The sequence below is a fragment of the Galeopterus variegatus genome, unplaced genomic scaffold (genome assembly GCF_000696425.1).
Source record: "Galeopterus variegatus unplaced genomic scaffold, G_variegatus-3.0.2 Scaffold5641, whole genome shotgun sequence".
NCBI classification, from domain to species: domain Eukaryota; kingdom Metazoa; phylum Chordata; class Mammalia; order Dermoptera; family Cynocephalidae; genus Galeopterus; species Galeopterus variegatus.
In genome coordinates this window covers 15,688-31,067 of record NW_007731752.1, presented here as the reverse complement: position 1 = coordinate 31,067, position 15,380 = coordinate 15,688, and the positions used below count along the sequence as shown (strand labels likewise).

Genomic DNA, 15,380 nt, shown 5'->3' with positions numbered 1-15,380 from the left:
TGCCGGTCCCGGTCCAGTACGGGCGCGACACTGAGGGTTGCGATCCATTGCCGGACACGAAAAAAGACAAAAAAAAAAAAAAAGAAATGGAGCTGGAACAACTGGATACCCACATGCAAAAAAATGAAGTGGGACCCCTACCTCACACTATACATAAAAATCATAAAAATGAATCAAAATGAATCAAAAATCTAAATGTAAGAGCTAAAACTATTAAACTCTTAGAAGAAAAAATAGGAGTAAATCTTCATGACTTTGAATAGGCCACGGTTTCTTGGATATAACACCAAAAGCACAAGCAACAACAACACAAATAGATACACTGGACATGATCAGAATTAAAAACTTGTGTTTCAAAGGACATCATCAAGAAAGTAAAAATAAAATCCACAGAATAGGAGAAAAATTTTGAAAATTAGGTCTCTGATAGTAGACTTGAATGTGGAATATATAAAGGACTCTTACATTTTGATAATAAAAAGTCAATCCAACTTAAAAGTGGGCAAAAGATCTGAATAGACATTTCTCCACAGGACATACAAATGGCTAATAAGCACATGAAGAATGTTCTACATTTTTAGTCATAAGGAAAATGCAAACCAAAACCACAGTGAAATACCACTTCACACAGTGAAATACCACTCAGATAGCTATAATCCAGACGTCAGATAACAAATGTTGAGAAGAATGTGGAGAATCTGGACCTCTCATACACTGCTGGTGAGACTATAAATGGTACAGCTTCTTTGGAAAACAGTCTGGCAACTCCTCAAAAGGTTAGACATAGAATTACCATACGCATGACCCAGCAATTCTACTCCTAGTTGTATACCCAAGAGAAATCAAAACTTGTGTCCACACAAAAACTTGTAAATGTATGTTTATAGCAGTATTAATCTTAATAGCCAAAAAGTGGAAACGACACAAATGTCCATCAACTGATGAATGGATAAATTGAATGTGCTATATCCATATAATGGGATATTTTTTGGCAATAAAAAGAGATGAAGCAGTGATACATTACTGATAAAACATGGATGAAATCTGAATACATTATGCTAGTCATAGCTAGTAACAAAGGACCACATATTGTATGATTCCATTTACGGGAAATGTCCAGAATATGCTAATTTATGTAGAGTAGGTAGACTAGTACCTAGGGCTGGAGGGGATCTGGGGATTATGGCTAAGGGATGTGGGGTTTCTTTGGGGGGTATGAAAATGTTCTAAAATTGATTGTGATGATGGTTGCACAACTCTGTGAATATACGAGAAGCCACTGAATTTTACACTTTAAATTGGTGAATTATATCTTAATAGAACTATTTAAAATAACATTGGGATAACAGGTGCATTATTCCTCTAAACTTTTTCTTTCTACAGTCAAATCACTATGAGAGAAAAAACTTTTTTCCAACGTGGAGTACATTCAAAACATTATGCACCCAACTCAGAGGGCATTTCCAGAAAAAAGTCCAAGGTGTGCTGGGCCCAGGTAGCAATGATGGAATGAGCGGCAGCCTTGGAAAATGACCACTTTGCAGAAGATCCAACATCTGGAATGTGTGTCAATATTATCAACAGGTGCAATTACAGTTTATCTTTGCCACTGCTTAACCCCATCAGCAAAGAAAACTCTCAATGATCATGGAAGTTTATAAGGAACTATCCTAAAAAAAAAACTTTTTAAAGTACACAATTTAAAAATGTATATATATAAAACATCTTTTTCCTCCATTTATGTCCTGTGCTACTAGTTCTCATGATGAGAGATACTGAAATCATTACAGTTTTCATTGATCAAATGGATTTAAAACATCTGCAAACACAAACGTCTTAAAACTCCAGTCTAAGCATCCATCGTCTTTTATCTTCATACTTTGAAGCTACAGTGTCCACTTTGTATTGAATGTAAAAAAAAAAAAATAGACATTTTGAGCAATGTGAAATAAAATTAAGTTTCTTGATTATTTGCAGGTTTGAAAAGTTGCCTGGGGATTAGGTTATTTAGTCTCAAATTCTGAAGTCTGGAAGACATTTGTGGAGTTGATTCTTCTACCTGTTAGTAACAATAATAAAAACAAAGTTAATTTTGCAAAAACGAAACTTAAGTCAATCTACCCTATGCTTCTAAAAAAGAAATAATACATTTTTCTCAACGCTTCAAAGACAACCAGAGCAGCCAGCTGTCAGCTCCTTGCAGGATCATGTCTGCTTTTGCTCACAGCATCTGGCTCTGGATCTGGCATACAGAAGTGACTATTTACTGAATGAGTACTTGCATCTAACTTCCAAAAGTGTGGAAGGGCACACTACATAATGTGAGGCTCCTGTTAGAAAATTAAGAATTTCAAGATGGTGACTACAGAGCAATAAAAAAGAGGCTTTTCTAAGCACAGAGCCCTGCACAACTCCTCAGGTTTCATGCCCATGAAGCCAGCTCTGGATGTGATAAGTTGAAACACTGCAATGCCACAATCATATTCTTCATACTCTTAGTGATTCCCAAACATAAGTCAATAATGGGCCACTGTGGTCACAATGAAGTTTCACCACCATAGGGAAATGAGAAAAATAAACACAATTCAATTCATCTTTCACAATGCTAAATTTGTTCAATTAGGAGGACTATGACAGTTAATTTTATGTGTCAACTTGGCTAAAAGCCAAGGTATCAAGATATTTGGCCAAATGTTACTCTAGATGTTTCTGCAAAGGCATATTTTACATAAGATTAACATTTAAGTCAGTAGAAGTTGAGTAAAGTAGATTACCCTCCACAGTGTGAGTGGGCCTTATCCAATAAGTTGAAGCCTGAATAGAAAAAAGACTGACCTCCCCCGAGGAAAAAGGAATTCTGCCAGCAGACTCAAATTGCAGCATGAACTCTTCCCTGGGTCTCCAGTCTGCACTCCAGCCCTGCAAATTTTGGATCTGCCAGCCTCCACAATTACGTGAGCCAATTACTTAGAATAAATCTCTCTTGATAGAGACAGACAGATCAATAGACAGACACAGAGACATCATAACTGTTCTGTTTCACTGGAGAACCTTGACTAACCTAAGGACTATCCTTAAAAAAAAACTCTGGAAATCACTGCATCATAATGACACATTTTAGCAATGCTTTCTCATATGTTTTTGTTCGTTAGTTGGTTTTGCTTTTTGTTTTGGTGGCTAGCCAGTGTGAGGATCCAAACCCTTGACCTTAGTGTTGTAACACCATGCTCCGATCAACTGAGTTAACCAGCCAGCCCTCCTTATCATATATTTTTATCTAAAGGTCAATTTCTGTTTTTCCTCCTTTTCTTCCTGGTGCAGGGAGGATAGGCAAAATATCAGGTCAACATTTTCTTTTAGGACTTTTTTCAAAACCCAAAGCTATTAATTCATGGAGAAGCACAAAAGCTTTCATCTAGGAGGGGCTGTCATTAGTATCTGTAGAATGTCAACACTGATTTGGCTCTTCTACAACAATGGAAGTGTGAAAGAAGAGTATGTGGGCAGTCCTTCTTGCTGAATTCGACCTTCAGAAATGACAAATCTCAATGTACCTGAAAGTCTAGAATGATGGGAACACAGAAGTCCGTATCTATCAGTCCTGAAGCTTGGAATCCTTAGTTTCCTTATTTCTAGGGATTCCTATAGATGTCACTTACATTTGGCAAACCTTGTGGGAAAACTTATCCTCTTCAGTTAGAGAACTTTTAGCTGCTGCCATTCTGCAGTGACATCAGCCAGCACTGGACAGCCCCACTGTCATTCTTTATGTTCATACACCTGCAATATTGGCCATGGCCAGAGCTTAAAGCTTTGGCAAGTTCAGAACTGATGATGAATAATGCTGTCATTTTCTCTTTGTACCTTCACATAAACCATAACCCCCCATCCCATGTTGGTGCTAAGAAAGATAATGCAAGAAACTTTTAGAAAAAGGCTCTTTCTTTGGAATTGCTTCTATTTTCTGCACAGGTCAAAAGCCTTATTCCAAGGCCTTTTCAAGTGAGAACAAGTTTACTTTCAGAAAAAAAGATGTTTTAGACCAGTCTGTGGCTCACTTGGGAGAGTGTGGTGCTGAGAACACCAAGGCCACAGGTTCGAATCCCTGTATAGGGATGGCTGGTTAGCTCACTGGGTGAGTGTGGTGCTGACAACATCAAGTCAAGGGTTAAGATCCCCTTACCAGTCATTAAAAAAAAAGAAAAGAAAAGAAAAGAAAAAAGATGTTTTACTGAGATAGAAATTCCATATCGAAGCATTGATCTGGGGTGCAGAACGAAGCCTGGAATCATCAGGATTCTACTACTGCCAAGGGGTAAAGAAGGAGAAAGTTTTTCACTCTGTTCACTTTAATCATCTTTACCATAAAACCTGTCCCTCGGCCTTTTTCCCAGTCTTGTTTAATAGCACCTGTCTACCCATATGCCCCGGCCAGAAGCCTAGGAGCCATCCTTAGCCCCAACCCCACCTGTACATAACTGAGCGCTAAGTCCCATCATCTCTACCCTTTAGCATCCCTTCTCCATCCCATTGCTATTCCCTAATTTTACAGCCCAATCATTTAATCCAGAATATTGAAATAATCTTTTTGCTGAGAACTCATCTTTTAGTCTCTTCCTAACCATCATCCACCAAACTACAAAGTCACGTTTACAAATTTCAATTCACGGAGACTTAAAATGCTCCTACTGTTCCCTGTTACAATCAGAACAATGTACAATCTCTTCACCAGACCCTTTGTCCTTCCTGACTTCCTGTATCCTCAGCCGAACCCCTCATTTGCACACTGTGCTCTAGCCACACTGTTCTATACTTATGGTTGCCAAATATGCCAATACATTACACACCGTGCCCTTTGTCAGGCAAACTCTCAAAGAACATTTTAATCTCTATCTGGGAACAGAGAACATAAGGACTCCCTGTTTAGAACTCAGCCTGGTATGGGCGGGTTACATTAGCACTTCGTCCTCTGGGATCCCACCGTGGCCCCTTCTTATCTTTATTCCAGCCTTGGAAGCCTAAAGATTCAACCTAACAAGTCTGCTGTTGGCAGATAAAGCAACTCCTAAGCTTCTGTTGGAACTACATTTGGAAATAATTTATAACCCCACCTTTTCTTTAAAAAGACAAAATGGTATTACCCAAATTGGACCATCCAGCTCATAAAACCAGAAAACAAATGACTTTGGGTTATTTCTAAAAATCCAAAGAGGTCTCAATAGTAATTTGCTTCCCTTATAAACATTCAAAAGAATCTTTTACTACCTCTGAAAATGATTCCAAAAGGAATTCTCAAAGTAAAGGGGTGGGGGGTACACTACAAGAATAAGTATGACTTTGAGTATGACCTGAAAGAACAATATTCTAAAGGTGTAATTTTTTTTTAAGTTTCATTGTCATATATTCAAAACATATTTTAGTCATTAAGTATTTTTGAAGTACATATCACATGATTAGCAATTGTACCAAACATTCTAGCAGATCAAAAATGATACAAGCACTGTCTTCAAGAAGCTTTCTTTACAGATCAAACAAGATGGTTACTGCAACTGCAGTACAGAGGGGAGATGAGTTGCCCTCCAAAGGAGTTCAAAGAAAGGGAGGACTTGATGAACAAAATGGAAACTGAGTGGATTCTAATAGGAAGAGAGAGAGGATGAGAGAAGCTAACTGAGCCAAGAACTACTTTATATTCCCTCCATTGTATATACCCAAAAATGTACTGCACCCATTCCCTTCTGGTTGCAATGGAAAAGGTGCCCTCTGACCCAATTCGATCTAAGGGCTCTACTTACACTCATGATTTTTCCAATCTCACCCACTTCAGGACTACATTCCTGCAACTATCCTCCCTCTCTGAATCATGAATTTCTCATTCTCCATTTAACCATTCCAGCAACACACTAAGATGCCTTAATTTGCCAATCCAAAGTAAATAACTCAACTCAATAAATCCTTCCTTGACAACAAGTCCTCCATCCAGATACAACCCTATCTCTTTGCTTCTTTTCATAGCAACCCTCCTCATAAACAGCTTCTACTGCTCCTCTATTCTCTCACCAGCCCACTCTGATCAGACTTTTGTCCCTCCGCACCACTCTGGTTTTCCTTCTATCTCACTGACACTACTTTTCAGTCTCCTTGGCTAGTTTCTTTAAAGAGGAATTAATTCAAACTACTCCAAAAAACAAACAGAGGCCATTCTCCCAAACTCATTCTATGAGGCCAGCATCACCCTGATACCAAAACCAGACAAAGATACAACAAAAAAAGAAAAATACAGGACAGTATCTCTGATGAACATAGACAGGAAACCCCTCAACAATTAACAGAATACAGAAACACATCAAAAAAATTATACACTGTGATCAAGCAGGATTCATCCCGGGGATGCAAAGATGGTTCAACATACACAAGTCAATAAATGTGATACACCACATCAACAAAATCAAGGACAAAAACCATATGATTACCTCAACAGACACAGAAAAAGCATTTGACAAAATTCAACATCCTTCATGATAAAGACTCTCAGGAAATTAGGTATAGAAGGAAAGTATCTCAACATAATAAAAGCTTTTCCCTTAAGAACAGGAACAAGACAAGGATGCCCACTCTCACCACTCCTATTTAATATAGTATTGGAAGCACTACCTGGAGTAATCAGGCAAGAGAAAGAAACAAAGGAAATACAGATTGGAAAAGACAAAGTCAAAGTGTCCCTGTGTACAGATGACATGATCCTACACATAGAAAAATCTAAAGACTCTACCAAAAAAAAAAAAAAAAAAAAAAACCTCTTAGGGCTGATAAATGACAAGTTGCAGGATACAAAATCAACACATATATATCAGTAGCATTTTAATACTCTAACAAAGTACTAGCAGTAAAAGAAATAAAGAAAGCAATACAAGAGTCACCAAAAAAAAATAAAGTATCGAGGAATAAATTTAACCAATGAGGTGAAAGATCTCTACAACAAGAACTACAAATGACTGCTAAAAGAAATTAAAGAGGACACAAAAAGATGGAAAGACATTCCATGGTCTTGGATTGAAAGAATTACCATTGTGAAAATGTCTATTCTACCCAAAGCAATCTGTAGATTCAATGCGATCCCCATCAAAATACCAATGACATTCTACATGAAATAGAAAAAACAATCCTAACATTAATATGGAACAAAAGGCCATGAATAGCCAAAGAAATCTGTAGCATAAATAAATAAATAAATAAAGCCAGAGGCATAACACTACCTGACTTCAAATTATACTACAAAGCTATAGTAACCAAAACAGCATGGTACTGGCATAAAAAGACTCAGAACAATGGAACAGAATAGAGAACACAGAAACCAACCCACACACTTATAGTCAACTGATCTTCAACAAAGGCACCAAGAACATACACTGGGGAAGAGACTGTCTTCAATAAATGGTGCTGGGAAAACTGGACATCCATATTTAGAAGAATGAAACTAGACCCGTAACTCTCACCATATACCAAAACCAACTCAAAATTGATTAAAGACATAAATATAAGACCTGAACTATAAAAGTCCTAAAAGAAAACATAGGGGAAACACTTGAGGAAGTAGGACTAAGCAAAGATTTTATGTATAAGACTCTAAAAGCACAGGCAACAAAATGAAAAAATAATCAAATGGGATTATATCAAACAAAAAAGCTTCTGCACATCAAAGGAAACAGTCAATAGAATGAAAAGACATCCTACAGAATGGGAGAAAATATTTGCAAACTATGCATCCGACAAGGGATTAATATCCAGAATATACAAGGAACTCAAACAACTTAACGGTAAAAAAAACATGTAATCCAATTAAAAAATGGGCAAAGGAGCTGAATAGGCATTTCACAAAGGAAGATATACAAATGGCTAACAGACACATGAAAAAACGCTCATCATCACTAAGCATCAGGGAAATGCAAATCAAAACCACACTGAGATATCATCTCACCCCAGTTAGAATGGCCATTATTAAAAAGAGAGAACAACAAATGCTGGCAAGCGTGTATAGAAAGGGGAACCCTCCTACACTGTTGGTGGGACTGTAGTCATTATGCAGCCATTATAGAAAACAGTATGGAGTTTCCTCAAACAACTACAGGTAGAAGCACCATATGATCCAGCAATCCCACTAATGGGTATATATCTTAAGGAGTGGAAATCATCATGCTGAAGGGACACATGTACTCCCATGTTCATCGCAGCTCTCTTTACAATAGCCAAGATTTGGAACCAATCTAAATGTCTATCGATGGACAACTGGATAAGGAAAATGTGGTATATGTACACAATGGAATACTACTCAGCCATAAAAAAGAATTAAATTCTGCCATTTATAGCAAACATGGATGAGCTTGGAGAAAATTATGTTACTCGATGGACAACTGGATAAGGAAAATGTGGTATATGTACACAATGGAATACTACTCAGCCATAGAAAAGAATTAAATTCTGCCATTTATAGCAAACATGGATGAGCTTGGAGAAAATTATGTTAACTGAAACAGCAAGGCACAGAAAGAAAAAATATCATCTGTCCTCACTCATAAGTGGCAGCTAAAAAAATAAACAAATAAAAAAAGAAAGATACAACAATCACAATAATTTGCTAAACTTTCAAAAGGAAGAACTGAGGTTAGCAGAGGTCGGAAAGGGGGAGAGCATGGAGGGTTAGTGAGTAATTGGTAAAGAGGCACTAAAAATGATTACTTAGTATAATGATGAATATACTAATTATCCTGATTTTACCATCACATATTGCACATAGGTATTGATATTCAATGCTGTACCCTACAGATATGTACAATTAATTATGTTTCGATAACAGATAAATAAGTAAGTTACTTTGTCCACAGTGGATAAAGAGGTGACCTAATAAATAAATAAATACTCTAGAATTTATGTCATAGGCACTAGGGAGCCACAGAAGACTTTTGAACAAAGGAGTCAGCTGAGCACTCAAAGAGTATTCTGATAACAATGTGTAGGGTATATTAGGAAAAGGAGAACAAGAGAGAGGAGGTAGTCAGGTCATCAGTCATTCAAGAGGATGAGACAAGGACCTAAAATAGGGCAGACTAGATGTATTGGAAGAAACCCCTGAAAGAAGCACTTTGCAATAAAGCTAGCAACTACCTGGAGGTAGAGTGGAAAGCAAGGTGGGTCTAAGGTGATTCCGAGACTTTTAGCTGTGGGTAACTAGGAGAATGGTGATCCAAACGGGGAAATCAGAAGAGAGAGTAAGATGTTGGGCTATGGCTCCAGAAAGTGAACGTCACGGAACAATGACACGGATAAGGAGCTGGTTCATGAACTCCTCTTCGGTGTTAGGACACTCAGCAAATCACCAAGTTACTTTCATTGCTGTCTGTCTCCATCACGGACAACTGGTATGGAAGTGAGAACTGTTTCTTACTTATTTGTGAATTCCCAGTGCCTAGAATGTAGTCAACATTTGAAATTTTGTTGAATGACTGACCAGCACAAAGGGGATGAATGAAACTGTGAGAATGGAATCAGTTCTCAAAGGAAAAGAGAATTGAGCCTTGGGGACATGTCTACAGTGAATGGATGGGAAATAGAAGAGTGGAGAAATGAAATAAACCAAAGGAAGGAAACAATGAAACAGCAGCAGCAGTTAAAACTATTAAATGTTAGGGGAAAAGTCAAGAAGAACAAGACCTAAGAAAAGGCCCCAGAAATAGACCAGAAGGTGACTAAAAAAAGCTGTTTCAATGGAGTTGTGGGGATAAAAGTGAGATTATGGCTTGCAAAGTGGAGAGGGGAGAGGGCAGAGGGGGTCTGACAAGGAAGATCTTCAGAAAGAAGCTGTAGGGTGACAAAGAGTTTTCTTTGTTATATCACCTCCCATCAATCAACTGAGGTCGCCTAGAGCCAGTCCCAAGCAGAGTGAGAGAGCACGCTAGGATCAACTGGGCACAGGAGAAACTGGACAGAGAGAGAAATCAGTCCAACACTAATAACAGCACACAGTCGTTTACAAGCACACTGATGTTAGAAATATTTAAATAGAACTTGAGCATGTGTGAACATCACTCCTACCATAAGAATTTTGCTTGGACTTTCGTCACCACTCACACCACAGGTTCTCTTGGACCCTCTCAATTTTGATAAGTCCTCATCTGTATCCACTTCATCAGATGAAGATAATTGCCATTTTCCATCATCAGCCGAAGAAGCCTCGTTCCTGGTGACATCGTTTGTCACTGTGCCTGCTGTGACTGTAGGCAGTGGTGATGCTGCTGGCTGGGTGTTGGCTCCCACACCATCTCCTGAGCCCTTTGATGGGGATGGGAAATCCGCTGGAGAAACACAGCTAGCAGCCAGCTCATTTTGCAAGAAACGTTTTAAACGTGTTCTTCTCGGAACACTGTCCTTTAAGATTGCGCTCCGGAGCTCAGACTCTTCTGCAATGACATATACTCGGCAGCGGCCCCTGGTCGCTGCGGTGTAGACATGCTGCCAGTGCTGGCGGCCTGCCTTCCCCACTACGTAGACGACAGTTTGCTCCTCGGACCCCTATGAGGCAATAACATGGTGTGAAGGCTTAAGCTGCAGAATGGGGTCAGACAGTTTACAAAGGAGGCAAAGAGACAAGCCCTCACAGTGCTCTCAAGCACCTGCCACCTGGCCAGAGTATTCACATAAACCCATCATCTGGGTTCTGTTTTATTCATTACCTAAGGATTCACACTTGCTACCTATGCTGCTAAGCTCAAGTCTCACAGGTCTACAACTGGCTTGTAGCAATGTAGCAATAAACTTTAAAGACTGCATACATGCTAACTGTTCCCTAATAAAAGACTTTAAAATGATAATATGGGCTTTTTGTGTAAATGTGTTATCCTACTGTTACTTATAATAGCAAAAAATGGTTACCTTAAATAGCCAATAATAGGAGATATATATGTATGCATACATACATTATACATACAGTTGATATATTATTGAAAACATTAAAGATGCTTTAAAATATAACACTTTTTTTTTTTTTTCCTTTTTGTCTTTTTTCGTGACTGGCAACGGATCGCAACCCTCAGTGTCGTGCCCGTACCGGACCGGGACCGGCAACGGGATCGCAACCCTCGGTGTTGTGCCCGCACCTCACTCAGCCAGTGAGCGGCCGGTCTGTATGTGGGATCCAAACCCTCGGCGGGAGCGTCGCCGCACTCCCAAGCAGCGCACTGTAGCAGTGTGCCACTGGGCCGGCCCCTAAAATATAACACTTTTTAAAAACTATGTACATATATATAAAAAGATACTTGGGCTAGCCTGTGGCTCACTTGGGACAGTGTGGTGCTGATAACACCAAGGCCACGGGTTTGGGTCCCTATGTAGGGATAGCCGGTTAGCTCACTTGGGGGAGTGTGGTGCTGACAACACCAAGTCAAGGGTTAAGATCCCCTAACCAGTCATCTTTTTTTTTTTTTTTAAAGATACATATATCTAAAGAATGGTTACAACTATGTAACAATAAAATTACTCTGATCCAAAAAAAGTACATTAAAAAAAAATACATAACACAAAACAAAATAAATCACAAAAAAGGAAGGAAATTCTACCAAAATTTTAATTAATCTGTCTCCAAAGGGAGGGCCTATGGATGATTTTTTCCTTCTACTCTTCTGTATTTTCCCATTGTTGAACAATTTATTGCTTTTATCAAGATAACCAAAATAAAAGAGAACAACGAACCTTTGTTTTTTAAGTTTAACAAACCAAGAATCATATAGACAAGAAAAATACCCAATGTCACCATGTAACTGTAAGAAAAAACTTCAAGTTGGGGGTATTTTTAGTCCCTATATTTTTAGATCAGCACACACAGTGCCAACAAAGAGGCAGAGGTTTGAACTGTTACCTCGCCCACGGCTCCCAAGTTCCACCTGCCAAAAGAGGAACTGTGGAAAACAACTGACAAGATAGCCATGTAAAAAGTACTGATCCACTGTTAAAACACTTATGCAGCAAGCTCTTCTATCTCCCTTGACAGGGGTTGAACCAACTCCTCAGATTGTAAAAGTCTGTAAATGCTTCTTTCCAATGCTGCTGGGTCTCAGAAATGAACTTAAATGACGATTATACAAATGCTAAATACATTTTACAGATATACGGTGCCACTTCTTCCCCTGGACTTTACATTGTGTATTACTAAACATGTAAGTGTCTACTTAAACTTAGCTACCCTAGTTCTTAATCACTAATAAGAAACACTGAGAAAAATACTACCTCTACTAATAGAAAAGTAATAGCCTCATAATCAGTCTCTTTGCACCTACACTTGCTCCAATCTATCATCTTCACGGCAGCCACAGTGATATTTGTAAAATGCAAATCCAATCACATCAGACTCTGCTTAAAACCCTCTAAGAACTCCAATGCTCCCAAAATAAAGTCTTAATCCCTTACTGTGGCTTGTGAGGCCCTTCAAGAGCCAGCCTTGCCCTGTTTCACTTCCGTCTTCTATCCCATTTCTTTTCCATGAACCACACTCCAGCCAGCACTCCTTTGCAGTCCTGTCAGTGTTCCTCAATCTGCAGCCTCTACCTGGCCCATCTCTGGATTAGCTGCCCCATCTGCTACCTTCCTGCACCCTGTAATTCCTCTATCACCAGATCGTAAGCTCCATGAAGGCCAACTATGTCTATCTTGCTCACTGTTCTTTCTCCAGTGCCTCACTGTATGAATGATAACAGAAATTAAAATGTCATGCTGCGTTGGCCAAAAGTCTGCTGACCCCAGTATTCTGCACCCCAAGGTGGTACCTAAGTCTACCTCAGAAAGCGGGACATGGACACCTAACTTCATCTCAATAACCTGCTATAAATCATTTGTCCATTTCTTTAAATCTCCCTTGAATCATTAGAACTGTCAAACTCCTTAAGAAAGCAAGTTTTATATATTTACTTGTAATTATGTATGCTTTTATTCTCTAAATTTGTTCTACACTTCAACAATGTGTATGAATAGCCACAAAGTTATAATGGCTCCTCATTTCACTCAGAGTAAAAGCCAAAGTCCTTACAATGTCCTAAAATAGCACTATACAAAAGAAATATAAAACAAGTCATATATGTAATTTGAAATTTTCTAGCAGTCACATTAAAAAAGAAACAAGTAAAATTAAATAAAATTAAATTTGATTTAAGCCAACATATCCAAAATATTATCATTCCAACATATGATCAAAGGGGAACCCTTCTACACTGTTGGTGGGACTGTAAATTGGTGCAGCCATTATGGAAAACAGTATGGAGGTTCCTCATGTAACTACAGATAGAACTGCCAACAATCCAGCAATTTCACTGCTGGGCATATACCTAAAGGAATGGAAATTATGCTGAAGAGCTATCTGTACTCCAACGTTTATCACAGCTCTACAGATATTTACAATAGCCAAGAGTTGGAACCAACCTAAATGTCCATCGTTGGATGACGGGACAAGGAAAATGTGCTATATCTACACAATGGATACTACTCCGCTATAAAAAAGAATGACATACTGCCATTCACAGCAACATGGATGAATTTAGAGAAAACTGTTAAGTGAAATAAGCCAGGCACAGAAAGAAATACCACATGTCCTCACTCATAAGTGGGAGCTAAAAAAATATATAAATAAATAAATAAATAAAAGAAATATACAACCACCACAATAATTTATTGAACTTTCAAAAGGATAGAACAGAACTGAGGGGGAGGAGGAGGGGTAGGGGGGTAAAGGAGGAATTGGTGGAGGGCCACAAAAAATATTTACATTGTATAATGTTGAATATACTAATTATCCTGATTTGAGCATTGCATATTGCACACAGGTATTGATACTTAACTCTGTACCGCACAGATATGTACAATCAACTATGTTACAATTTAAAAATATACATATATATAATCAATATAAGAAAATGATTAAGATAGTCTACGTTATTTTTTCAAACTAAGTTGTTGAAATATGTATTTTATACACCTAGCACAGTTTAATGTGGATGCTAAATTTTCATTATAAATACTTAACCAATATTTACAGTTCAGAAAATTTAAAGTTGAAAAAGAAGACTCACATATCCAAGTTGTTCCAAACATACTTAAGTTTTCCAATGACCAAAATTGGTGTCAGTTTTTTTAAATTAAAATTCAGTTCCACAGTGGCACTAGCCACATTTCAAGTGCTCAATAGCTACATATGGCTACTGACTACCATATTGGATAGCACAGGCCTTAGGAAGCACTAGGAGGTGACCTGGCTCCCCTATCCCCCTACTGCCTTCACCCCACATTACTGCTCCTACCTCATCTCTTATCACTCTCCCACACTGGCCTCCTTGCTATTCCTGTTCCTTAAATATGCCAGACAGACTTCCACCTCGGAACCCAGCCCAGATACCACATGGTTAACTTCCTTACCTCCTTCAAGTCTTTGGTCAAATGCCACCTTCTCAATGAGGCATATACTGATCACCTGTTTAAAATCACAATTGAATCCACCCCCATCTCTTTTTCATAGCATTTACCATCTTCTCACACAATATATTACAATTGTGACTTTCTCTATCCCCTTCCCCACCAAGCTTTACTTGGCAGAGATCTTTGTGTGTTTCATGGACTGATCTATACCAAGCACCAAGAACTGACCTATACCAAGCACCAATAATCATATGGGTATCTATCTTTCTTTCTTTCTTTCTTATTTATTTATTTATTTTTCATTCATTCATTCATTTATTTATTTTTTAGCTCCCACTCATGAGTGAGAACATGCGGTATTTCTTTCTGTGCCTGGCTTATTTCACTTAACACAGTTTTCTCTAAGTTCATCCATGCTGCTATGATGAATGGCAGTATTTCATTCTTTTTTATGGCAGAGTAGTATCCATTGTGTATATAAGTTCAACTGACTGAAGTTGGAAAAAAACGATGTATGCTGATACTAGATAACAATCACAAATGTCCTCAGAGGTAAGAGATACTCTTTCAACCATGAAATAAGAACTAGATTTAATGAAAGATATCTACTCCAACCTCAACCCAGTAATAATAAAGACCCCTTCACTCTTCATTTGACCAGAAATACAACAGAAAAACTGTATTATAAATATGAGGAGGGCCGACCCTGTGGTGCACTCGGGAGAGTGCGGCGCTGGGAGCGCAGCAGCGCTCCCGCGCGGGTTCGAATCCTATATAGGGATGGCCGGTGCGCACACTGGCTGAGCACGGTGCGGCCGGTCACAAAAAAGACAAAAATAAATAAATAAATAAGAAAGAAAGATAGATACCCATATGATTATTGGTGCTTGGTATAGGTCAGTTCTTGGTGCTTGGTATAGGTCAGTTCT

At 38.5% G+C, this 15,380-nt stretch overlaps 1 protein-coding gene across 1 annotated transcript in view; it reads right to left on the bottom strand.

Moving 5' to 3' along the window:
* Window positions 1–1,310: 1,310 nt before the first annotated feature.
* Window positions 1,311–15,380, bottom strand: part of LOC103605178 (DNA helicase B-like) — a gene marked incomplete at its 5' end in the record, with an annotated part of 27,736 nt that continues 13,666 nt past the window's right edge. Inside the window, 2 exons of the mRNA XM_008589765.1 lie at window positions 1,311–2,059; window positions 10,090–10,566. Coding sequence (XP_008587987.1) covers window positions 1,955–2,059; window positions 10,090–10,566 — 582 coding nt within the window. The remainder of the gene's footprint in view (window positions 2,060–10,089; window positions 10,567–15,380) is intronic.